Source organism: Dipodomys merriami, unplaced genomic scaffold (assembly GCF_024711535.1).
Source record: "Dipodomys merriami isolate MVZ:Mamm:240054 unplaced genomic scaffold, mDipMer1.0.p SCAF_447, whole genome shotgun sequence".
Taxonomy (NCBI): domain Eukaryota; kingdom Metazoa; phylum Chordata; class Mammalia; order Rodentia; family Heteromyidae; genus Dipodomys; species Dipodomys merriami.
In genome coordinates this window covers 503,817-530,721 of record NW_027206010.1, presented here as the reverse complement: position 1 = coordinate 530,721, position 26,905 = coordinate 503,817, and the positions used below count along the sequence as shown (strand labels likewise).

General features: G+C 38.7%; 1 protein-coding gene across 3 annotated transcripts in view; it reads left to right on the top strand.

Annotated features, from left to right (window-relative positions):
- Positions 1-25,455, top strand: part of LOC138808206 (kinesin-like protein KIF3A) — a 40,982-nt gene extending 15,527 nt beyond the window's left edge. For 2 of the 3 annotated variants that reach the window (XM_069994189.1, XM_069994187.1), the window contains exons 7-18: positions 30-227; positions 573-747; positions 3,181-3,279; positions 5,007-5,078; positions 11,324-11,480; positions 11,863-12,043; positions 12,886-12,996; positions 14,821-14,946; positions 16,232-16,285; positions 16,617-16,685; positions 18,015-18,139; positions 21,926-25,455. In XM_069994189.1, the coding sequence (XP_069850290.1) occupies positions 30-227; positions 573-747; positions 3,181-3,279; positions 5,007-5,078; positions 11,324-11,480; positions 11,863-12,043; positions 12,886-12,996; positions 14,821-14,946; positions 16,232-16,285; positions 16,617-16,685; positions 18,015-18,139; positions 21,926-21,974 (1,416 nt within the window). In that variant the 3' untranslated portion in view covers positions 21,975-25,455. The remainder of the gene's footprint in view (positions 1-29; positions 228-572; positions 748-3,180; positions 3,280-5,006; positions 5,079-11,323; positions 11,481-11,862; positions 12,044-12,885; positions 12,997-14,820; positions 14,947-16,231; positions 16,286-16,616; positions 16,686-18,014; positions 18,140-21,925) is intronic. The other variant, XM_069994190.1, reaches the window with a different exon arrangement.
- The last annotated feature ends 1,450 nt before the right edge of the window (positions 25,456-26,905 follow it).

Sequence of the window (26,905 nt, the reverse complement as noted above, 5' to 3'; positions counted from 1 at the left end):
TTTTTAGTTTTATCTCTGTTTATTTCTAGGGTTCAGAAAGACAAGCAAAAACTGGAGCTACTGGACAGCGCTTAAAGGAAGCTACAAAAATCAATCTTTCCCTTTCCACGCTGGGTAATGTGATTTCTGCTTTGGTAGATGGCAAAAGCACTCATGTGCCTTATCGTAATTCTAAATTGACTCGTCTTCTTCAGGATTCCTTAGGCGGAAACTCAAAAACCATGATGGTAAGACTTAATTCATGGTATTGTTCATTTCAGGCAAATTTAAGATTCTAATTTATGCCCATACTAATGTGAATAACATTTATGTTGTATTACAAAAAGAGAGCCACATATCAAAAGTAAAATAATTTTTAAAATGTTATTTTACTCTTTTGATTTGTGGCTCTCTTTTTGTAATATAGCATGTATCTTAGCCTTCAGTGTTGTCATTTAGAAACCTATGCAGTGAACATTCTTTTCAGAAAGGTCAAATTACATGTGTATTTTTTCAAACATTGTTTTGATATACTTGTAAAGGTAGTATTAATTAATGGTAGCGTAAAGCTATCTGTATTTCTCATTTAACAGTGTGCAAATATTGGGCCAGCAGATTACAATTATGATGAAACTATCAGTACTTTACGGTATGCCAACCGTGCTAAGAATATTAAAAACAAAGCTAGAATTAATGAAGATCCAAAGGATGCTCTGCTTCGTCAGTTTCAGAAAGAAATAGAGGAATTGAAGAAAAAGCTTGAAGAAGGTAAGTTCTTTGTGAAGTATTAATCTTAATGTCAGCTAAAAATGTGTTGGTTGACTACAAAATGTTCCAACAGAAACCAGTATTAAATGCCCTTTGAGCTTCAATCATTGGTACTTAGAAGAATATCAAAATATCTGGGCTGGGGACGTAGCTCAGTGGTAGAGCACTTGCCTGGCATGTACAAGGGCTGAGTGTCAATCTCTAGCACTGAACAAAAAAACAAAAAAAAAATCTAGAAAGTAACTTGGTACTTATATACTTTAGCATTTTTGTTATACTAAAGTAAGATAATACAATATTTGTGTATGTTATTAAAAAATGGGTTAAGCCGGGTGCCAGTGGCTCTTACCTGTACCCCTAGCTACTCAGGAGGTTGAGATCTGAGAATCACAGTTCAAAGCCTGCCTGGGCAGGAAAGTCTGTGAAGACTCATCTCCTATTAACTACCGGAAAAGTGTGGCTCAAGTGATAGAATGCTAGCCTTGAGCTGAAGAGCTCAGGAACAGCACCCAGGCCCAGAGTTCAAGCCCCACACCGACAAAAAAAAATTTTTAAATTAAAATTGCCATTTTAATCCCTATAACCTTTTGTAGATTTTTATGGACACTTGTTAAATAATGAATTTATTTGTGTATAAGAGCAAATTCTAGGCTGGGAATGTGGCTTAGTGGAAGAGTGCTTGCCTAGCATGCATGAAGCCCTGGGTTCGATTCCTCAGCACCACATAAATAGAAAAAACCAGGAGTGGCACCGTAGCTCAGTAGAGTGCTAGACTTGAGCAAAAGAGGCTCAGGGGCAGTGCCCAGGCCCTGAGTTCAAGCCCCAGGACTGGCCAAAAAAAAAAAAAAAAAAGAACAAATTATATGTTTTTCAGAAGCAAATGACCAGAATTCTGCTTTGTGATTAATATATTACTATTGTTTGGAGTATAAGAAGGTATCAGACAGTTATGGGTAAATTACTTTGCTGCAAGTGAAATTGCATTTCATGGCTTTATACACTTAAGGCTATGAAATACTTACGCTTTCATACTGAAATTCGAACATGAAATTCTATTTTGGAAATTATTTTCTAAGATAGTGCTAGCAGATGGAAAGGCTTGTAAGTCTTCTTCATGAGAGCGAGAACTTCCCAGTTCATTGGTAGGTACCGAGGCCCTCCTGGCACTGCCATGCGGGGTCAGATGGGCTTCTGATGCTAGAGCCTCTGCAAGCCAGTGAAACAGAGACACCTACTGGCCTGTGTGGAAGCTGGTTGCATCATCAGGACCCAGAGATGCTGGCCTCTTCACAAATGCCTGGAGACCATGCTGGCACAATAAACTAGAGTAAGGTTATTGAAGAAAGGCAGTGAGTGAACTGTATCTTAGATGATGAATTTCAGTGCTTTAAGTATGACCACTAGGTGGTATTTATAGCCAATATAAGATTCTTAATTTCTCAGTTATGCTGATGTTGGCTGTGTGTATTTGTGGAATCCATTTATTTTTCGTGTGTGTGTGTGTGTGTGTGTGTGTGTGTGTGTGTGTGTGTGTGTGTGTGTGTGTGTGTGTGTGTGTTGGCTGTGTGTATTTGCGGAATCCATTTATTTTTCGTGTGTGTGTGTGTTGTGTGTTGTGTGTGTGTGTGTGTGTGTGTGTGTGTGTGTGTGTGTGTGTGTGTCTTCAGACCTCAGTCTCCTGAATAGTTAGGATTACAGGTGTGAGCCACTAGCGCCCAGTATGATTTGAAATTTTAAATTAAAACTTAACTTCTTTTTAGGGCCTTTAAAAAAATCTTTATTTTGGGCTGGGAATGTGGCTTAGTGGTAGAATGTTTGCCCTGCCTGCGTGAAACCTGGGTTTGATTCCTCAGTACCACATAAACAGAAAAAGTCAGAAGTAGCTCTGTGACTCAAGTGGTAGATTGCTAGCCTGGAGCAAAAGAAGCTCAGGGACCATGCCCAGACCTGAGTTCAAGCCCCAGGACTGGGGGAAAAAAAATCTTTATTTTTAAATAAAGTCTCTGTATTTTTATCTTGTTCTCAGATTAGGTTATATGATATACTACTTAGGAACATTAAAAAAACATCAAAAAAAAATAAAAAAATTTAAATTTATATTTGGGACAACAAAAATCTTAACTTTTTTTGGGGCGGGGGAGGTCCAGTCATGGGGCCTGAACTCCGCCTGGGCACTGACCCTCAGCTCTTCAGCTCAAGGCTAGCACTCTACCACTTGAGCCACAGTGCCATTTCCGGCTTTTTTTTTCTTTTGCTTATGTGGTGCTGAGGAATCGAACCCAGGACCTCATGCATGCAAGGCAAGCACTCTACCACTGAGCCACCTTCCCAGCCCAACAACAAAAATCTTAATGAAGAAAATCAATGCAGGCATTTTTCAATAGCTAATGACACCGTACAGACTAAAACTATTGTATTAAATTTCTATCTAAGGGGAAGAAATATCAGGCTCTGATATCAGTGGGTCAGAAGAAGATGAAGATGAAGAAGGTGAACTTGGAGAAGATGGAGAAAAAAGGAAAAAGAGAAGGGGTAAGTTTTGTTTCATGTCATAACCAGTAGAAATTCACCAGGGTTGCTACCTAGTGCATGCTTTGCATTTTGCTGGTTTTAGTTATGGTAGCAACTTGAGCAGAGGATGTATGCCATATAACTGTTTAGCTTTGCAGTGTTTTTATCTTATACTGATCTCCTCTTTAGAAGTTGACTCAGTACCATATGGTGTGGGTTTTGTTTTGTGTTTTGAAATTTCAAATAATAAATTTGAATGAGGACTAGATGATTTACTATAATAATCAAATGAGCTCTCATGCTTACCCTATTATGGGCTATGTGTTAACAGGTATGATAAAACCTGTTGTGCTAAAAGATGTTGATAACTTGCAAAAGAGAAGGATATATTGTGTCAGCCTACATTTCCAACCTTTTACCCTAAGTATTTATTTCAGAACTCTCTTCCATTCATGTGGATCATTGTTTTCAAGCTGGTGCATATTTGCTTGTCTTATCTAAATGATCTTATTGAACATAAGCCCATCACTGCTTGATCAGGAGCCCCAAATGTAAAAACTGTAGAGATTCTTTACATTCAAAAGATAGGAAAAGCGTGCTTTAGAGCAGGAGTTTGCAAAATACAAATCTAGCCCAAACCTGTTTTTATCCATGAAATTAAAATAGCCATGTCCATTTGTTTACCTATGTCTGTGGCTACTCTCACAAAAGCCAAAAACACTAGCTATCCTGTTGCAGGAACCATTTGCAGACCTCTGGCTGAGAGAAATGAATTTATGTTCATACCTAGTTTTTCATAGAGTACACTGGCCTTCTCAAAGGTAGTACAGATAGTAGAATTATGAAAAATAAAATTTTAAGCAGAAAAAGTGTGTCTCTTTAATATTGAAAGGTAACATGCTTTCCTTCTAGGTTGAGAAATTTAAAAATTTTCAGTGAGCCTTTGCTGTCAAACTTTAAACTTAAATACTTACATTTGACAGTTTGATTTATTGAGGAGATAGAGGAAAATTGGATTACACCATCTTGTTCAGGGGCAATTTATCAATACTACAACATTAATTACGTTTGACTTGGAGTTTTCAAACTTTGTCCCTTGATCTTATTAGAGAGACTTAGATCTCACTAAATGACCTATTTCCTTTTTAATTCTCTTTACTTCAACTCTGAATAATTATGTTTAGTTGAGTCATAGTATTTGTCCACCAAGAGTCTAAAGAAACTCAGTTTCTAATTTCTCCATATAGCTTTATGAAGTAAAGAATATAGATAGATGGACTGCTCCCAAGACTGATTTTAAGGGAAAGTGAATTTTGATTCTTGAATACAAAGCTTGATTGGCGGCTGGACATCAGTGACTTATGCCTGTAATCCTAGCTACCTAAGAGGCTAAGATCTGAGGATCTTGGTTCAAAGCCACCTGGGCAGGAAAGTCCGTGGAACTCTTACCTCTGATTAGCTACCAAAGGAGGAGGAGGAGGAAGAGGAGGAGGAAGAAGAAGAAGAAAAGGAGGAGGAGCAGCAGCAGCAGCAGCAGCAGCAGCTAGAAGTGGAGCTGTGGCTCAAGTGTTTGAGCCAAAAAAAAAAAGCTCAGGAATAGAGTCCAAGACCAATCCGCCGCCCCCTAAAAAAAGTGTGATTGTTCTTTAAAATTCCTTCTCCAGAACTGAATTTTTCTCTGTATGTGTGTTCATGTTCTTGTCTCCTCTCTCTTTGGTTTCCGTTGGGCTCACTTCTTTGTCTTCCAGGCAGTAGCAGCAGCAGTAGTTCAGACTCCACATGTTCTGTCATAGAGAAACCTCTGGATAAGTTCTTGCCTAGTGAGTGGTAGCTCTTCAATTCTCTAACAGAGCTTGGGCTTTTCCATAATCCATGGGCTTCATTTGAGAAATGCTACACCGCTGCCTGTCATTTTGACGAATACATGTTGGACGTCCCAGTAGAACAAAGCATGTGACAACTCCCCACCCCTTTCATTGCTTCCTGTTAACCATAATTGTTGAAACATATGCTTGAGCTTATGTTTGAGACAATGGAAGAGAGATTCATGCTTCTGCAGTTGAGATAATGTAAAGAGAGTTAGTAAGCTGTATGAAAGAATATTTCTTATTTTTTATTTGTGTTAAACATTTTTAATTCTACTCAGTACAAAGGACATTTAACAACAGATCCTGAATGTCTAAAAGTACAAATTACATTTAGTGGTACATCTGTGCCCAGCACAGGGTACAGTTAGAAACATTTTACATCTTGGTGTCCACTTCTTAGCAGTGGCTTAAGATTGAATGCTCCCAAAGATGTGAAGTTTCTAGCAAGGAAATATCAATTGAATAGTATTTTATTTCAAATGGACATTTATCCTTATTTCTGACTTACCTGATAGATTTAAAAATTGTCTAAGATGTGATTAAAACTCACAATCACATGAAGAAATTTACAATGGATCTATCTAGATGTTCTTCAAACATAAAGGATTTTTTTTGTAAACCTCAATTAAGTTGAAATTATTTAATTTTATTTATCAGTATTTTATTTACAGAAGAAAAGGGAGATGATGCTTTTTTCTACCAGTTTGCAGCTTACTGTCTTTTAGAGCATTATCTATGTATTCACCTTCTCCAAAACTAATTTAAAAAATGTTTACTGTTCTTACTGTTTTAGCTTTCTAGAAGAAGAATTTCAAGAATATTAAAACTTTTTGTCTACTGATAATTCTTAAGCAAGTTTCCAAAACAATTCATTTCAAAGGATAATCTGCATTATATATGAAATTGCTGTAGAGACCCGGTAGAGGTGCAGTTTTGTAGACTGAAATGTGAGGAATGTCTGTCTGAGTATGAAACATCGTAACTCATTTTTCTATGTTAAAGCTTACCACTGTGAGAAGGTAGTTATGTGAAAGTAGGCTATCAATTCAAGAAAATTTAACTGCTGTTCACATATCCAGCATATAACCTTTTATTGGTGGTGACACGGATGTGTTGGTGAAGAGGTGGTTGTCCCAGCATGTGGTTGCTGTATGTAGCTGTATGTAACTGTGTGTTCATACCCTTCCTGTAAATATATGAATGACCTTTTAGGTGTCCCTTGCTTGAATCATCACTTGTCATTTACTTTTATAGATTCATTGTTATAATTGCCCTTGAGAGTCTATTAATAGGTTGAATGTAAGTTTGTTATTATACAGGTGTACTTCATTTTATGTATGTAACAAATGGGTTTTTTTCCTGGAAAAAAAAAAAGCTTTTAAATCAAATTGGAAAACTCCAATACTTTGTGAGCCAGCTGTCCTTAAAAAGTCTTTGTTAAACTGGGCACCAGAGGCTCATGTATATAATCCTAGCTATTCAGGAGGCTCTCTGATCTGAGGATCATTGTTTGAAGCCAGCCCAGGTAGGAAAGTTTATGAGACTCTTATTTCCAATTACCCACCAAAAAAGCTGCAAGTGGAGCTGTGGCTCAAGTGGTAGAGCACCAATCTTGAGCAAAAAAATTTTTTTTAAAAGCTCAGGGATAGTGCCAAGACCCTGAGTTCAAGCCCCAGGAACGGCACCAAAAAAAAAAAAATTCTTTGTTAAGTTGTTAATCAAGTAATATTTAGTGCAAATTGCTATAAACTAATTTGTTCATTTAGTTGTTTCAAAATTTTACTGTTGGGCTTTCTTAAAATGGTGGACACCTGTAATGGATCTTTATGTTTGAAGAAACATTGAATTGGGAAATGAATTTGGAAATGAACAATGTGGATTTCGTTACTTTTAATTTACTAGTTTTTGATATTGGCCTAATTCTCTGCTTTGCTGTCTTAGATGACTTGTCAGGTCTTCGCAGATTCCCAATTCCATGTCTGCCATTAGCATAACCACATGGTGCTGAGTTGCTCCATTTCCAGGGGTTGGGAGTCAGTGTAATCTCTACACTGAGTTATAATCTTAGACTAATCTTAACACTCTTGCTAAAATTCTACCTCTCACTGCATTGAATATGCTTTCTTTTTGTTTTTAAGTGAACGCTTTCAGTTTTGATAATGATTTGTTTTATTTCTACACTGACACTACAAAAGAATGCTATTATATACATTTTCTTTGTTTTACAAAGGAAATAATGTTTTCCTTTTTTTTCCCTCCTCATCTCTGTGCTCCTGTCTGCGATTTGCTTACCACTTCTTATTGCAAGATCAAGCAGGTTGGTGTGATTGATTTGCACTCCACTTGGTACAATTACTTACAAAGAACTTCACTAGCTAAGTACATTATGCTTTCAATTTTTAATTTTTTTTACAAGGTAAGTATTTATATTTTGTATTGTTAAAAAACACTTTCAACTTTAAAATTTTGTTTTTTAAATTCTTACAGACTCATTAAATCAAATTCTGGAAATACAAATGTAATTTGACTTTCAAACACTTTCTCCTTTTTTTTTTTTTTGATGGTTGTAGGGCTTGAACTCAGAACATGGGTGCTGTGTCCCTGAGCTCTCTTGCTCAATGCTAGTGCTCTACAACTTTGAGACACATCTCGACTTCTGGTTTTTGAGTGGCTAATTAGAGATAAGACTCTCATGGCCTGGGCTGGCTTTGAACCACAATCCTCAGATCTCAGGCTCCTGAGTAGCTAGGATTACAGATGTAAGCCACCAGTACCCAGCCATTTTCCTCCATTTTTAAGAGTCAGGTGCCTGTTGCCTAATTCAGTTCTCACTCCCTTGAAGTTCCTCCCTGGCTCTCCCTTGCCAGTTAACCCTCACAGTTTTACTCAGCATAGGATAAAGAGCAACTGAAGGGTTTACTAATTCTATTTGGCTTGATTAAATACTCTGTGGCTCTTAACATTATCTCTTAGACTATATTTGTCTGAAATTTTGTGCTAAATTTTATCAGGTGGTTTTAGAAAATGAAGGGTTTTTTTTGTTTATGATTTTTTTCTTTACTGATTCATTTGATTGATATAAAGAGTTTGTTTGCTTGTCTTTTTTTTTTTTTTTTTGTAGCAGGTATTGAGACCAAGGGCCTTGTGTGTGCTTGGCAAGTGCTCTGCCACTAAGCCTTCCCTTTTTATCTTAAAAGAATACATAAGTTGCGGCTGGGAAGGTGGGTGGCTCAGTGGTAGAGTGCTTACCTCACATGCATGAGCCCCTAGGTTTGATTCCTCAGCACCACATAAACAGAAAAAGCTGGAAGTGACAGTGTGGCTCAAATGGTAGACTGCTAGCCTTGAGGGCCCAGCCCAGACTTCAAGGCCCACGACTAACAAAAAAAAAAAAAAAAAAAAAAAAAAAAGAATACCTATGTGCTAGGCATCAGTGTAATCCTAGCTACTCAGGAGGCTGAGATCTGAGGATCGTGGTTCAAAGCCAGCCTGGGCAGGAAAGTCATGAGACTCTTATCTTCAATTAACCATTGGAAAACTGGAAGTGGCGCAGTGGTTCAAGCGGTAGAGCATTCACCTTGAGCTGAAGAGCTAAGGGACAGCGCTCAAGCCCAGAGTTCAAGCCCCACAACTGACCAAAAAAAAAAAAAAAAAAAAACAATGAGTCAGGTGCCAGTGGCTCATATCTGTAATACTAGCTATTACAGAAGCTAAGATCTAAGGATCAGGGTTCAAAGCCAGCCTCGGCAGGAAATTCTATTGAGACTCTAATATCCAATTAATCATCTAAAGCTGGAAGTGGAGCTGTGACCTTGAGCTAAAAAAAGCTCAGGGACCTGAGTTCAAGCCCAGGACCATAGTGGGGGCAAAAAAGAAAAAGCATGTGCTCTATTCTCTCATTTGAGGAACCAAAATCCTTTTAAGGTTGAGATAGCAGGTCCTCTTCTGCGCTCCCAGAGTGCAGAATTCTCCCTGAGTCCCTGTGCCCCTAGATTAAAGCATCCTGAGGATTCTAAAGGTCTTCCCCTCTGAAGGCTAAAGCCTCCATCATCCAAGTGAACAAAGGATAAAAAACAAACCAACAAACAAGTAATTTTTAGGGATGCTTGTTTTTACATGCCTGGGTAGGAAGTTGGTATATATTTAGCTTAAAATGTTATTCAAAGACATAATAATTTGTCAGCATGATGTTGGCTGACATAGTAAATTATTTCAATAACATGTTACAACTACCCTAGCTACCTATTCATGTTGTCTTCATGAAGATAATAGAGTAGTAACATTTTTGCTGCTAAAGCATAAGTTTGGAAAAATGGTTTTGCATTCCTAATGTAATTCATGGAATAAGTTAATTCATCAAGAGGCATGCATTTTTATATTTCTGCACATAAAATCTTTTTATTTTACTGCCTTTTAATGGATTTTGAAACTATGATTTTAGCTACTAACAAAACAAAACCCTAAAAGCCTAAAAGTGCTTGTATTCATATGTTGATCCCAGTATTTCCTCTATCCTACTAATATTCCATATATATATACATATGTATATGGATGAATGTTTCAGCATATTTTCTACTTTTCTTTAAATATTTTGTAACTCAGGTGGAAGCCTTTTAACATGCATGTACTTTCTATAAATCTAAACTTACACTTTTCTCCTTCATATTTCTAAGAAATGGTATTATTTTCATTATTGTTATTCGACAGTATTGAGGTTTGAACTCAAAGCCTCACACGTGCTAGGCAGATGTTCTGCCTCTTGAGACATTCTGTCAGCCTCTTTGGGAGTTGGTTAATTTTGAGATAGACTCTCATTTTGCATCTGGGCTGGCCTGGATTGTGATACTTCTTTTTTTTTCTTTTTTGGGGGGCAGGTCCTGGGCTTGAACTCAGGACCTGGGTGCTGTCCCCGAGCTCCTTGTACTCAAGGCTAGTGCTCTACCACTTGATCCACAGCTCCACTTCAGGCTGGATTGTGATTCTTCCATGCTTCTGCTCACACTACCACACCCAGCCATTGGTTGAGATGAAATCTTTGAACTTTTGTTTTCTTTTTTTGGCCTGCCTGGCCTTAAACAGTAGTCCCTTGATCTCTCCCAAAGCTGCTAGGATTACAGGCTTAAGCTAGCACATTCAGCAAGAAGTCATATTATGGATGGGAAATCCTTTCTAAGAATTCATTGACAATAGGAATTAAATCACTTGTAAGGATTATTTTTTTAGCAATGTATTTCAAAAGGTTTAATACAAGGAACTGTGAACAATGAATCAATAGAATCACATCCGGACTTGGAATGCAATGAATCACACCATACCAAAGCATGAACCTGGATCAGTGCTTTTACTTACTTTTTAGATTGTTTCGTGGCTTATGTTTTGTTTTAAAATTGTAGTTCTGTACAAATGAAGGTAATCTCTTTTAAACCCTTAAGATTTCTTATATATTGTCTTAAGGAGTTTAATTGTTCCTTTCATGATTCCTGAAAGAGTATATTCATATGTATCTTCAAAATTATTTTTCAGGTATTTTTCTTTTTATCAGCAGAGGTTAGATTCTGGGTGGAGATATTAACAATTGAAGAAACCACTTGACTTTGTATTTAATTACCAGGAAAAACTAACCAAAAACTCACGTTGCAATTTTTTTTGCCTATGTATTATTTTGGATATACAAATTTGCTTTTTTTGTGGCTTTCTTACTAATTGTTCTTTTCTTATTTTTCTGCACGATTATTTTGCTTCTCTTTCACTGATTTTTTTGTTGTTGTTCTTAAGTACTACTGCACCAAGTGGGCAACAGTTTGAACATATTTAGGATCATAATAAATAGAAGTGAGAAATAATACTGTTTTAGGGGCTGGGAATGTGGCTTAGTGGTAGCATGCTTGCCTAGCATGCATGAAGCCCTGGGTTCGATTCCTCAGTACCACAGACATAGAAAAAGATGCAAGTGGCACTGTAGCTCAAGTGGTAGAGTACTAGCCTTGAGCAAAAGAAGTTTAGGGATAGTGCCCAGGCCTTGAGTTCAAGCCCCAGGCCTGGCCAAAAAAAAAGAAAGAAAGAAAGAAAGAAAAAGGTAAACTACCTATTGGTTTTGTATGATTGCGTATAGACAGGCAGGTCTATATGGAAGATAATTTGCGTGTCTGAAACACTGAATGGATTTATTGATTGTGGCAATTAAATGACTCAAATAGGTAAAAAGAAAGTTTCCCCAGATAAGATGGTTGAGATGCAAGCAAAAATTGACGAAGAGAGAAAAGCACTTGAAACAAAACTTGACATGGAAGAAGAAGAAAGAAACAAGGCTAGAGCTGAATTAGAGAAACGGGAAAAAGATCTTCTTAAAGCTCAGTGAGTATCATTGAGTTGGGATGGATTTACAAATCTCCCTAGTGTCTTTTGTTGGATTTGTAAGTAGAAAATTGAATAATAGTTAAAAGCTTGATAGTTGTCTCCAGTCATGGGTGGAAAGTCCAATGTACGTTGTACATTTCTAAACATTAAATCTGTTTTAACTAATCTCTGTGTGGGAGGGGAAAATACTCATGAGTTCAAATCATAGTTCAGTAATGAACTTAATAATATTACACAGTGGTATAATTTGGTAGAGATGCCACATAAATTATATTGCTACTTTGAAATTATACACCCAAATTCATACTGAATTTTGGAAAATATTAGCAGAAACAATAGATAATCAGTGAGTTTAGAGTATTCTCATTTTAATTAATAGACAAGAACATCAGTCTTTGCTGGAAAAATTATCTGCCTTGGAGAAGAAAGTAATTGTTGGTGGTGTTGATTTGTTGGCCAAAGCTGAGGAGCAAGAGAAACTTCTTGAAGAATCTAATATGGAGTTAGAAGAGAGGAGGAAAAGAGCAGAGCAGCTTCGCAGAGAGCTTGAGGAAAAAGAGGTAATATGACTTTTTGGTAAGTTTAATAATTTTTCTAATTAACTCTTCCAGTGAAAAAGCCAAATATCCATAATCTTAATGACAATCTTAAGCAATTTATGGATTTGTTTCAATATATTAGTTATGAAACATTGTGCCTGGGTATAGTGATCCATTCCTGTAATCCCAGCTGCTCAGGAGGGAGAGATCAGGAGGACCACAGCTAAGGCAAAAAGTTATGGAGAAGACTCCCCTCCCATTCAACCAACAAACCAAACATGCTTATCATCCCAGGTACTGGAGAGGAGAACAAGGTAATGGTTTAAGGCTAGTCCAAGCTAAAAGACAAGATCCTATCTGGAAAAATAACTAAAGCAAAAAAGGCATGGCTCAAGAAATAGTGCGCCTACGTAACAAGTGGGAGGCTCTGAGTTCAAACTTCAGTACCACAGGCACACAAAAGTAGTAAGCCGGACGCCAGTGGCTCATGCTTGCCATCCTGGCTACTCAGGAGGCTGAGATCTGAAGATCATGGTTCAAAGCTAGCCAGGGCAGGAAGCTCCGTGAAACTCTTACTCCAATAAACTACTAGAAAACTGGAAGTGGTGCTGTGGCACAAGTGGTAGAGCGCTCGCCTTGAGCTGAAGAGTTCAGGGACAGCGCCCAGGCCGAGAGCTCAAGCACCACGACCCACCAAAATAAAGTAGTTACTACACACACACACACACACACACACACACACACACACACACGCACGCACGCACGCGCACAGGCGTGCACGCGCATATATACATATATATATATATTTTTTTAAGTGACTTAACAAAGGAAATTATTCTAAAGTTTACCGATTTTTATCATAGCAAGAACGTTTGGATATTGAAGAAAAATATACCAGTTTACAAGAAGAAGCACAGGGAAAGACCAAGAAATTAAAGAAAGTGTGGACTATGCTGATGGCTGCAAAATCAGAGGTTGGTACATGTCAGTATTAAATAATCTCTAAATGTCTTAGAAATTACTGCTGATGTACTTCTGAATTTTGAAACAGTGCCTTTGATTAAGCTCCATTAAGAGCCGGTGGCCAGTGGCTCACGTCTGTAATCCTAGCTACTCAGGAGGCTGAGATCTGAGGATCGCACTTCAAAGCCAGCCTGGTCAGGATAGGCTGTGAAACTCTTATCTCTAATAAACCACCAGAAAACTGTAAGTGGTACTGTGGCTCAAGTGGTAGAGTGCTTGCCTTGAGCTAAAGAGTTGAGGGACAGCACTCAGGCCCAGAGTTCAAGCTCTATAACTGACAAAAAAATCCATTAAGAACCCCTGGATGGGCCAGGCGCTGGTGGCTCATGCCTATAATCCTAGCTACTCAGGAAACTGAGATCTGAGGATCACAGTTCAAAGCCTGTCTGTGAGACTCTTAGCTCCATAAACCACCAGAAAACTTCAAGTGGCACTGTGGCTCAAGTAGTAGAATGCTCACCTTGAGCTGAAGAGCTGGGGGATAGTGCCCAGGCCCAAAGTTCAAGCCCCACAGCCAACCAAAAAGAAAAAAAAAAAAGGAACACCTGCATAACCCCTGCATAATGTGTATTTACTATTTTCGCGTCAGGAAAGTTTCTTCATCTCTCCTTTAATTATGAAAGCTGCCTTTGCTCGGTACAATAACCTAGGCTGGCAGTTCTCTCAGGACTTGAATACATCATTCCATGCCCTCCCCGTTCTTAGAATTTCAGTGGAGAAATCTACTTTTATTCTAATGTTGTATCCTGCAGTGAGTTGTCTCTTTATCAATATATGAAGTGACTTTTGTCTTTTTTGACTAATTTTGGTTTGAATCTGCATTGTCAGATATGAATACAGCTACTTCTGCTTGAATCTAGGCTCCATTGCTTAGAAAATACTTTTCCAGCTGGGTGCAGGTGGTTCACGCCTGTAATCCTTGCTACTTACTCACTGTAATAAGCCTGTGCTTGTTTTTGCCCATGAGGTGCATTTCTGCTAGGCAACAAATGATTGGATCTTGTTTAGTAATCTAATCCTCCAGTCCTTGTCTTTTAATTGGAGAATTAAGACCATTTACATTTGGTGTTATTATTGAAAGTTGTAGTAATTCATTTTGCTATTTTTGTTATGCTGTTTCCTTCCTAGTCCTCATTTGCTTATTTGCTCATCTGAAATGTATTCTTTTCCATATTTTCATGGTTATGTTTGTCTTCCTTTTTGTATAAAGGGGTCCCTTAAGTATCTTCTTCAGTGGCGACCCAGTGGTCATGAGTTTCTTTAGTTTGTATCATGGGAAGATGTTATTTTTCCTTCAATTAGGAAGGATATGCTTACAGTTTATTTGTTTATTTACTTATTTAGCCAGTCCTGAGGCTTAAACTCAGGGACTGAGCACTTTCCCTGAACCTCTTTTCACTCAAGGCTAGCACTCTATAGCTTGAGCCACAGCACCACTTCTGGCCTTTTCTGTTTATGTGGTCCTGAGGAATTGAACCCAGGGCTTTGCGCATGCTAGGCAAATACTCTACCACTAAGCCACATTCCCAGTCCCCTGCTTACAATAAAGAAAATGTTTATCAGAGGTGTCATTTTAAGTATTATCTATTAAGCTAATTTAATAACCTGAAATAGTGATAGTGTTGCTCTATATGTTTTCCATACTGACAAAATAACCGTTCAACTTTTTTGTCCATTATTTTGGGTGAGCTCTCATAGGACCTCATAGACAAGTGATCTATGTCAAGTAAAACTGTCCTTATTTGCTCATAACATTTTCATGAATTTTCTGGCAGATGGCTGATCTCCAACAAGAACATCAGAGGGAAATTGAAGGCCTACTTGAGAACATTCGGCAACTTAGCCGGGAGCTTCGGCTTCAGATGCTAATTATTGATAACTTTATACCTCAGGATTACCAGGTAAGGGAAAAGGTCTCTGTGATATTAGATCACTTACTGGGGCTGCGGAACAAGGAAATGTAATTCTTAATTTAATTAATGCTGTCTATTTACATTCAATTATCTATAACATTTTCTTGAACAAATACTACCATATTTTATCTCAGTTATTTATTTTCTTAATATATAATTTTTTTTTTTTTTTTTTTTGGTCATAGAGCTTCAACTCTCGGCCTGGGCACTGTCCCTGAGCTCTTCAGCTCAAGGCGAGTGCTCTTCCACTTGAGCTACAGCACCACTTCTGGTTTTCTGATGGTTAATTGGAGATAAGAGTCTCATGGACTTTCCTGCTCAGACTGTCTTTGAACCATGATCCTCAGATCTCAGCCTCCTGAGTAGCTAGGCTTACAGGCATGAACCATTGGCACCTGGCTTATAATTCTCTTTTTGAGAATATTAAGTATTTAAATAGAGTTTCTCAGCCCTTTGGAGGAACTCAGATTCATGTAAATGCAGTCAGAATCAAGGTGTAGGTACTGTTCATTCATCCAGCACCCTATATCATGTACATAGGAAAAGCAGAACTTCATGCTAGCTAGTTCTCCCTGCCCATGGATGCTAATTCCTTCTCACGTGTGTGTATAGTCAAATAGACATAACACAGAATTTACCACTTGAAGTACACAGTTGAGCAACCTGAAGTACATATACGTTGTTACTCACCCGTCACCAGCATTCATCTCTAAAAGGTGTTAATTCTGGATAGTAGCATAATTTTAGCATCTTCTTTTTTAGTCAGCATTTCTGTTTTTTAGTTCATTTTAATAAACTTTAAAATATTTTTAAAATATCTATCTTGAATCTTAATACAGCTTTTAGAAATTGTCTGAAAAAATTTCCTTTGGACCTGAGACAAACAATTTACTTGAGTGTCTAGCACACTGTCATTATTGGTCCTTGGATAATCTGCTTTTGTTTAGTTACTTACTTGGTAGTGAACTTATCATATGCACAAAGGCTACTTTTACTCAAATGGTTCCACCACCCTCTTCCTCAGTTTGCCTTTTCTAACCTAGCACACTTATCATCATGATCACAGGTTCTTATATTCTTGCTTTATTTTTCTTGTAGTTTAATGCTGCCTACATATATTCCTAAGAAATACATATTTAAAAATGGATAAGAAAGTATCATGCAGTTTGTGTGTGGACTTACCTTTTTTAGCTAACACTATAGTTCTATAAATACTTCATATTTGACATATCAGTAGTGTTAATAGACTATCTTTGACTTTTTTTTTTTAAAGGAAATGATTGAAAACTATGTGCATTGGAATGAAGACATAGGGGAATGGCAGCTAGTGAGTATTCTTCATCCTTTCCTGGAATCTTCTTGGAGCACTCCTGCGGACTAGAGACTGTGCTCTGGGGGTGGGAGGTGGTCCAGAGGATGAGCCAGATTCCTGTGTATGGAAGGCATGGAGGATGCTTTTCTCACTAACTAACACAGACTCCCGCTAGTAGAAATGGTCTGGTTCAGGAGTTATGTGGGACCAAAGGGCCTCTGAATTCCTTTCTGCCTCAGCATCCAAGTTAACATCTTACTAGTGAAATGTCAGGATACCTCACAGCAAATTCGTTGAATAAAGGTATTTCTTCCCCCCCTTTTCCTTTTTTTATTTATTTTTAAAGAAATGTGTCGCCTACACAGGAAATAACATGAGGAAGCAAACTCCAGTACCTGATAAAAAGGAGAAAGATGTAAGACTTCTTTTTTATTACCATATTACAATTGTTACTTGATATGAATGTGGGTCATTATGGTTGAGTTACCAGCCTGGCACCTGCTAGTCAGTTGTGCTAAACAGAGTGGTGGGCTAAACAGTGGGAATGAAGGGAGGGGTGGATTTAGTACAGTTGTGCTCATAGTCAGGCTTATCATGAGGGTGTACTAATCATTTCTGACACAGGAATGACCTGAGTAGACTCTAAGGCCTCTCTTTACCACCTCTGTGGGTCATGGTGAGAGAGTTGCACATGTCTGCCTTCTTTCCACAGGTAGTTCTAGTTACAGGACATTAAGAGGTAGGACCAGCGTGAGAAGAAACAGCAGTGTTTTTTCCTCATAACAGAGGAAATGTATGGTGTGTTAGGGCTTTTGATTCACTTAACTTGGTGAATACATTGTAGATTTGGGATAAGAATATATATTTAACCAGGCACCAGTGGCTTACGCCTGTAATCCTAGCTACTCAGGAGGCTGAGATCTGAGGATCACGGTTCAAAGTCAGCCCAGGTAGGAAAGTCCGTGAAACTCTTATCTCCAATAAACCACCAGAAAACCAGAAGTGGCGAGGTAGCTCAAGTGGTAGAGTACTAGCCTTGAGCTGAAGAGTGCAGGGACAGCGCCCAAGCCCAAGCCCCATGACCGACAAAAAAAAAAAAAAAAAAAGAATATATATATTTTTAAATTTATTTTATTTTTATTTTTTTGGTCGGTTGTGGGGCCTGAACTCTGGGCCTGGGTGCTGTCCCGCAGCTCTTCAGCTCAAGGTGAGCACTCTACCACTTGAGCCACAGCGCTACTTCCAGTTTTCTGAGTGGTTTATTGGAGATAAGAGTCTCATAGACTGGGGCTGGGAAGGTGGCTCAGTGGTAAAGCGCATGCCTTGCATGCCAGAGGCCCTGGGTTCGATTCCTTAGCACCACATAAGCAAAAAGAAAAAAGCCAGAAGTGGCGCTGTGGCTCAAGTGGTAGAGCGCTAGCTGAAGAGCTGAGGAACAGCACCCAGGCCCAGAGTTCAGGCCCCATGACCGGACCCAAAAAAACAAAAAAATGAAGAGTCTCATGGACTTTCCTGCCCAGGCTGGCTTTGAACCCTGATTCTCAGCTCTCAGTCTCCTGAGTAGCTAGGATTATAGGTGTGAGCCACCAGCGCCTGGCCTTGAATATATTTTTAGAGGTTTATTTGTTTTGTTTTGTTTGTTTTCTCTGTTCTGTGGCTTTCTGCTGGATGTTTGTTTGTGTCTTCTCCCAAATCTGGTTGAACTCTTCCCTATGAGAGCCTTGTGTTTGTTTCTTCCCTTTAGCCCTTTGAAGTAGACCTTTCCCATGTGTATCTTGCCTATACCGAGGAGAGTCTACGTCAGTCTTTGATGAAATTAGAAAGGCCACGGACTTCAAAGGGGAAAACGAGGCCAAAGACAGGGAGAAGGTAAGGACTGTCTTTTTTCTTCTTCTTTTTGTTTGTTTGTTTGTTTTTTTGGGGTCTGGTAGTGGGGCCTGAACTCTGGGCCTGGGCGCTGTCCCTCAGCTCTTCAGCTCAAGGCTAGTGCTCTACCACTGGAGCCACAGCACCACTTCTGGCTTTTTTCTTTTTGCTTATGAGGTGCTGAGGAATGGAACCCAGGGCCTCAGGCATGCAAGGCAAGCGCTCTACCACTGAGCCACCTTCCCAGCCCTTCTTTTTGACAGTAGTAGTATTTGAAGTTAGGGCCTCCCACTTGACAGGAGGCACTCTTCCACTGAAAAGTCTGTCTAGAACTGGCCTGGAACCACAGTACTCCAGATCTCAGGCTTCTACATAGCTGAGATGACAGGTACATATCCCAGACCAGGTATTGGTTGAGAAGGGAGCTCTTTCAACCAAGCCTGGCTTCAAACTGCAATCCTCCTGAATTTAGCCTCCCAAGTAGATTACAAGCATAAGCCACTGGTGCCTGACCAGGACTGTCCTTTGAATCCCATAAAATGATGCTTTGAGATATTCTGTTTAGACATATTTAAAGAAAATTAAGATTTAGTTAACGTGACAGATACTTTGGCCAATATGTTAAAAATCGAATACCTCATTAGCGATGATTTGGCTAAGTAAAATCTGAATAATCAAGGTCTTCTAAGTGGGGTTGTGGCTCAGTGGTTGAGGGCTAGCTAGCCTAGCTTGTACAAGGCCCTGGGTTCCATCCCCAGCGTCACATACCCACAACAAAGAACACCTTCCAACTTCTTTAGCCTTCCTAAGAAACAGAATTTACTTTCATTCCCTTTGTTCTTTCCAAATATATAATGAATCAACTATCTCATTTAATTTTGTAATACTATCACTAATTCTTCTAGTAAGACATTAGTTTGTCTGGTTATATTCCCCAAACACTATATGCAACTAATTAGGTTTTCTGACATAAACATTACCCCCACAAACCTTGGTTTCCTAGGTCACAAGTTAAGGAAAATTTCTCTGAAAATCTTTCCTTTCATCTGGGCACTGTTTTTGAATATTGGATAGTATACATATATCATCATATAAGTTAGGATAATCTATTTCTGTAAGAAATAGGGTTATTTCTTCTCTCCCTTTCCTACATGAAGTTCTGTCTTATGTATTTAAGCTGATTCCAAGACTTTGAAGCTCCTGAAATAGTAGAAATCATCTTTTTTCCATATTTTGAGTTTATGTACTTTTGAGTTAGATGTAGGTGAAGTTGTATTTTTTTGTGTGGCACAAGCTAATAGATAATACCTAACATTTACAAATTTGAGAAAGTTTAAGAGTAGGGACAATCTGTTGTATATTAAAAGTATATACATTTTTAAAAAAACCTTAAAAGGATATACATTTTTGCTTTGGTTAACGTTTAGATGAAGGGTTAACATTTTTACATGGGGGGGGGGTCGGGGAGGATTGGGTGGGAGGCGGGGGGAGGATGGAAAGGGATGGGAAGGGGAAACAAAGGAGGAGGCTACAATGCTTGATAAGAAATGTACTCATTATCTTGCCCATGTAATTGTAACCCCTCTGTACAGTATTTTCACAATGAAAAGAAAAAAAGAAAAAAATGTAAAAAACAAAACGAAACATTTTTACATACCAACAGAAGGTACATGTGTCATATTAAGCAATGAAGCAGATCAATTTGAAGAAACAAGCTTTTAAATCTATCTTTTACTTTTCTTTTTCTTTTTTTTTTGGGGGGGGGGGGTCCAGTTGTGGGCCTGAACTCTGGGCCTGGGCGCTGTCCCTCAGCTCTTCAGCTCAAGGCTAGCGCTCTACCACTTGAGCCACAGCGCCACTTCCAGCTTTTTTCTTTTTGCTTATGTGGTGCTGAGGAATCAAACCCAGGGCCTCAAGCATGCAAGGCAAGCGCTCTATCACTGAGCCACCTTCCCAGCCCTTATCTTTTACTTTTCTACTTTGAATAGAGATACTTTCACCTCAGTTCTGTAGTTTGTGAGAAAAAGGAAAGTTCAGGTGTGATATTAAATGTTGCGGCAGCTGACCACCCAAGTACAGGAGAAATGTAGGCAGGAGAAGGGGAGGGGGCAAGCTGGGGAGCAGCGTGGTCTAAAGTGGGAGGGAGGCTGCCATTCTGTTTCTGGTTAGTTCAGGGAGTAGAGAGAAGGCTCATTGTTGGATCTGGACTTTTCTTTTTTCTTTTTCTTTCTTTTTTTTTTTTTTTTTTTTTTGGTTGGTGGGTCGTGGGGCTTGAACTCTGGGCCTGGGCACTGTCCCTCAGCTCTTCAGCTCAAGGCTAGCGCTCTACCACTTGAGCTACAGCACCACTTCCGGCTTTTTCTGCTTATGTGGTGCTGAGGAATCGAACCTAGGGCCTCATGCATGTGAGGCAAGCTCTCTACCACTGAGCTACCTTCCCAGCCCTTAAGTACACTTCTTGTTGAACATAGATGTTTAACTTTGTAGACCTGAAACAAAACATTGGAAGTTTGGATACAGCTTCCATAGCGCTCACTTTAAGCCAGTGTACTTTTGTTGAGTTTCACCTAAAAAGAATATGTGTAGGGGGGCTGGGAAGGTGGCTCAGTGGTAGAGCGCTTGCCTTGCATGTATGAGGCCCTGGGTTCGATTCCTAAGCACCACATAAGCAGAAAAGAAAAAAAAGCCGGAAGTGGCATTGTGGCTCAAGTAGTAGAGCACTAGCCTTGAGCTGAAGAGCTGAGGGACAGTGCCCAGGCCCAGAGTTCAGGCCCCACGACCAGACACCCTAAGAATATGTGTAGGCCAACAGTATATGAGCTAGACCCAGCATCTCCATATGTTAGAGTTAGCCTACTGTATTATGAAAAATGTAGATAGCAAACATACAATAATTTTTTTGTCTGCCAGTCCTGGAGCTTGAACTCAGGGCCTGGCCACTGTCTGTTAGTTGTTGCTTTTTTTTTAAATACAATTTTATTGTTCTTATTAAGAGGGTATACAGAGGAGTTACCGTTCTATAAGTCAAGTAATGAGGACAGTTCTTTTCAGACAATGTCACCCCTTTCTTCACTCTCGCCCATCTCTTAGCTTGCTCAGGGTTAGCACTCCACTACTTGAACCACAGCTCCAATTCTAGCTTTTGGGTGATTAATTGGAGATAATCTCATGGACTTTCCCGCCTAGGTCGGCTTCCAACTGCAATCTCGTATCTTAGCCTCCTGAGTAGCTAGGATTACAGGCATGAGCCCTAGCACCCAGTTAATAAATAGTTCCTTGATACTATATTATATTACATGATACGTTCAATGTGGTATGTGGTATTCATTAAGAGAAACACATAATTCAACATGCTGGGCAAGACTGCAGTATATCCAACAGCATCTCCATCAGTCTCTATGGAGACATTTATGTGACCTGTTACATCAGATGATTTGGGTCTCCATCTTTTATTGAATCCACCTGTACACACATACCCAGATGCGTTATCAAGGGATTCAGTTGGTTAACATGTAGCTCACTTAGTCTTGCTTTCTTGGCTAGGCCAGTTTGGAAGTTATCATTTGTCTAATTCCTACTTGGCATACTGGGGGCATTGTCTTCTACCCATTCTCAGTGACCTTCTCCTCCCCTGAAAAAGTGACCACTTATTAATCTTGGACAAATATGTGGAACACTAGCCTACATCTATACCCGGGAGCACTTTGTATTTGCAACTACAGAATAAAGTATTTGTATTTCAGCCTTTTGGGAAAGCACTCATGTTTTCTTTTTCTCTTCTCCAAACAGAAAGCGTTCTGCAAAACCTGAGGCCGTAATCGATTCTTTACTTAAGTAAATGTTACAGACTTAAAAGTCACAATAAAAATTAGTGATATTCTCATGCCTGGACAAACTCTTTAATTAAAACAGTGAAGACTTCTGTGTGATTTCAAATAGTGGAAGCTGTAAATCATGGAGTAAGACTGGAAATAACAATTTGCCTAATACCTTGTAGACCATATATTCTAATATCAGATATTAAAGTTGTACAACTGGTGAGTGTTTAATCTGTTATATTCCTCTTCAACTAGACTAAGCCAGCAAGTTAGGTGAGCAGTTCTCATGGAAAGTTTCAGTGGCTGTGTAAATCTGTTAGCTATTTACTCAACTACTGTATACTTAGAAAACAAATTTCAAAATAGAAAAAAAAAAGTGTGTCCTGTTTTGCACATAGAAAGTAGCAGGTACAATTTTCCTGGGTTGCACTGTTCTATGTGAATATTTGAGCTACATACACATCTAAAAAATAGCTCTGTCCAAACGTTGATCCGATTGGCCTGTTAAAGTACTCTACAATTCTATAATAACATTCTGTATTGTAAGGATGAAATGGCTGATTTTTTGAACTCCCATAGAACATTTTATAATTCAAAAAGTCAGTCTTGTAAAAACCAAAGTTGAAGCCTGAAAATATGGCTCAAGTTGTAGAGTGCGAAAATGTGGCTCAAGTTGTAAAGTGTTTTCCTACAACCCTAGATCCCACCTCTTCAAAATAAGAACCAACAGAAGTTGAGAATGTGCATAGTCAAACAGAAAGACAGCTTTTTAATCTTTTGCCTTTAAAACATTTTTTTTTTTTGCTAGTCTTGGAGCTTGAACTCAAGGGCTGGGGACTATCCCTGAGCCTCTTTTGCTCAAGGCTAGCACTGTGACACTTGAGCCACAGTGCCACTTCTGGCTTTTTCTGTTGATATGGTACTGAGGAATAGAACCCAGGGTTTTATGCATGCTAGGCAAGCACTCTACCACTAAGCCACATTCCCAGCCCTTATTTTATTTTTTATAAAAAAGAAAGAATTCTTCCCTGATTTTTTTGTTAATTAACCCAGTTAGACTTCTCAAAGTGAAATTATATTCATAGTAAAATAAGTTGTAATAGGTATTTTTGTTGTTTTGTAAGAGTTATTTTACTCTTGAACCACTTAGTATTATGTTTTGTCAGTTTAATATTATATGATCAGTTCCAAACACATAGATTGCAAAGGTTTTGAGACTTTACAGTTAGGATTTACTACATCTCATCATAACAAGTTTAGATAAATATTGGTTTGTAATTACAGAGCTGTGTATAGCATAGGGGTGAATGAGATGGTGAAAATGTCCATAAACTTCAAGTATGTACAGTACTAAATGTATGTGTGTAGTGAGTATTTGCGGGATAATTAGGATTGCATTTCAGTAGCATCATTTTCCTAGTGGTATGTATGATAGAAGCTATAACTGTTCTCTGTGGAGCCCTGTATAGGCCCTGTGAAAACTTGACATGATTGTGTGTCTTGTAAAGGGTTTATATGAGCAGAATATCTTGTAATTGTAAACTTACTTTCTTTCTCGTTTCTTTTCTTTCATTCTTTCGTTCATTTGTTCTCTTTTTTTTTTTCCTTTGGTCAGTTGTGGGGCTTAAACTCAGGGCCTGGGCACTGTTCCTGAGCTAGCTAGTTGCTCAAAGCTAGCACCTCCACCACTTTGAACCATAGCTCCATTCTCATGGACTTTCCTACTTAGGCTAGCTTAGAACTATGAACCTCAGATCTCAGCCTCCTGAGTAGCTAGGATTACGGGCATGAGCAACCAGCACCTGGCTAGTTGTAAACATTTTTGATGATACACATTTAATTCTGTTGCTGTTCAGAGATCTTAGTTTTCGCAGTAGGAAAAAAATTCCATGTTTCTGGTTTATGTTAACAATTGATTTAACAAGAAAGGAGTAGTTTGTGAATTGTTTAAAATATCAGAGAAATGTGAGCCAGTAGGCTAGATTATTTTTTTCTAAGTGTCTTTGTTGCAAATTTCAAAAATAAGAGTAAAAATATCAAGAAATTTCTCAGAACAGCCTACTTCAGAAATCATTTTGTTTTTGTTTGTTGGTTTGTTTGTTTGGTTTTGAGGCAGGTTCTTGATATATAGCCCAGTCTGGTCTTGACCTCACAGCCCTTCTGCCTCAGTCTCCCAAGCACTGGGATTTCAGGACCTGCACCAGCATGCCCAGCAGTAATTTTGTTTTAAATATTTATGTTAGAACTGATTATACTAGATAGAAATGAATTACTCATTTTTATTGAAATACCAAAATTAGGTATTTGAGCCAGGCCTGGAGATCCATTTAAAAACTATAGTATTCATTTAGCTCTAATGAATTGTAGCAGCTCTGTGGCTTCTTCACATTGATTATGTCTCTGTCCACAAATGAAATTTTAGAAACTTCAGTATTGTTTTCATGAATGGTTTAGATAAGTGAATTTGTTCCATGTTTGAAATAGATGTGCAGATTTGAAATGAATGGTACATTCATATAAATAGGTTATTGATAAGCGTTTTTCTTTAATTTAAATGGTAATATTTATTTATTAAGAGGAATTTTGGTCGAATGTTGTTGGGTTCTGTTGCGTGTTCTTCAATAAACTATGTAATTGCATGGACAAATAGGCCACTAAAATATAATATTCCCTTTTTTGGTATAAATTCTTGGGAAGGTTAATTAAGAACTTAAGATTAATTAATTAAGTCCAGGGATCTATTTGACAAACTCACTTTCTGAAAAAAAAACCTTTTTAAAGCAAAGAATGTTATTACTCTGTGGGAGTATGAGTAATACTTTATCTGCAACGTGTTGTTTTAAATTATGGTTTGGGATTTATTTGTTTTGTTTTGTCAGTTATGGGGCTTGTGCTGTCCCTGACTGCTTTTAGCTCAAGACTAGTGCTCTATCACTTTGAGCCACAGTTCTACTTCTGGTTTTCTGGTGGTTATCTGGAGATAGGAGTCTCATCGGGACTTTTTTTGCCAGCATTGGCTTTGAACTGTGATCCTCAGATCTTAGCCTCCTGAGTAGTTAAGATTACAGGCAAGAGCCACCAGTGCCTGGAAATTGGTTTTGTTTTGTTTTGTTCTTCTTTTAGTCTGTTTTTAATATCTTTCCCCTTAACTCTTAGAAAGCCCCCCTTTCCTACAGGGCTGTGAATTAAGGAATGGGTAGAGTTTACATTTAAACATATCAGTACCTGCCCAGTTTTTAATATATACATCTGTTTTTCCTTTTAATTATTCTTTGTCCTTAAAATACTAGAAGAAAACAGATTTCTTAGTGCCTTTGAACTTATACTAGAGTCTAAATCATTTAAAACTTCAATAACATTACTACAATACTGTATACTGGCCAAAATTAGAAATCATGCAATGAGTTCATTGTGTTCTTTTCAAAAGCCACACTTCTGTTATATTTCAAATATAAATTGTATTTGTTCAAGTGTATATATCACTATTGTATGTATATCTGCAGCATGGTTAAATAAGAAATAAAAGTCTTTTACCTAATGCCTGTAGAAGTGTCCTTTTCTGAGCTGCTTCTGTGTTTATTTTGTCTTGAGGTTTGAGAGCAGAGTCTTTGTGCTTGGCAACCAGGATTGTGTCATTGAGGAGGCCTGTGTAATTTCACACCCAGAAACTCTTCAGACAGAACTCATCATGAAATAGAACTTTGAGAAAAGTGTTTTTAAATGTACTTCTCATTGATAAGATTTATTTTTTTAACACAAATACCCTTTTCATTAGGTGTTTGAGAGCAGACACTGGTTCTCAATGTTTGGCTGGAAAGAAGCTTTGTACAGAACAGGCCCCATTGAAAGGTACAGGGAAATATAACTTGGTAGTGACATGATCAGGATCTCAATAGAAAACTCTTCATAAGCTTAGAGTAATGCCAAAACAATGCCATTGCCCATTGATTGGATTATTATTAATTACTCTGTGTGTGTGTGTGTGTGTGTGTGTGTGTGTGTGTGTGTGTGTGTGTGTGTGTGTGTGTGTGTGTGTGTGTGTGTGTGTGTGTGTGTGTGTGTGTGTGTGTGTGTGTGTGTGTGTTGCATCTTGGGGCTTGAACTTAAGGCCTGGGTGCTGTCCCTATGGTTTTTGTTTTTTGTTTTTTTGTTTGCTTTGTTTTTGTCAGTCAAGGGTCTTGAACTCTGGGCCTGGGTGCTGTTCTTCAGCTCTTCAGCTCAAGGCTAGTGTACCACTTGACCCACAGGACCACTTCCGGTTTTCTGGTGGTTAATTGGTGATGGTCTCAGGGATGTTCCTGCCTGGGCTGGCTTTGAACTGTGATCCTCAGATCTCAGCCTCCTGAGTAGCTAGAATTACAGGCGTGAGCCACTGGCACCCAGCCCTATGCTTTTTTGCTCAAGGCTAGTGCTTTACCACATGAGCTATAGCTTTACATCCAGCTTTTGGGTAGTTAATTGGAAATAAGAGTCTCATAGATTTTTCTACACAGGTTGGCTTCAAACAATGATCCTCAGTTCTCAGCCTTTTGAGTAGCTTGGATTACAGGCATGAGTCGCCAGCATCCAGCTAAGCTAATCGCATTCTCTCTCTCTTTTTTTTTTTTTTTTTGTCGGTCATGGGGCTTGAACTCTGGGCCTGGGCTCTGTCTCTCAGCTCTTCAGCTCAAGGCTAGCGCTCTACCACTTGAGCCACAGTACCCACTTCCGGCTTTTTCTGTTTATGTGGTGTCGAGGAATTTAACCCAGGGCCTCATGCATGTGAGAGGCAAGCACTCTACCACTGAGCCACGTTCTCATCCCCAGTCACATTCTTTGGACAATATTGATTACCAAGCATCAAGCTAGACAGCTTCAAGAGATTCAAACTGGGTCATGGGGGTGTGGACCCTGCCAGAAGCATAATTATGCTCAAGTGCATTAATTGAAGACACTGTGCACATCATTGGAC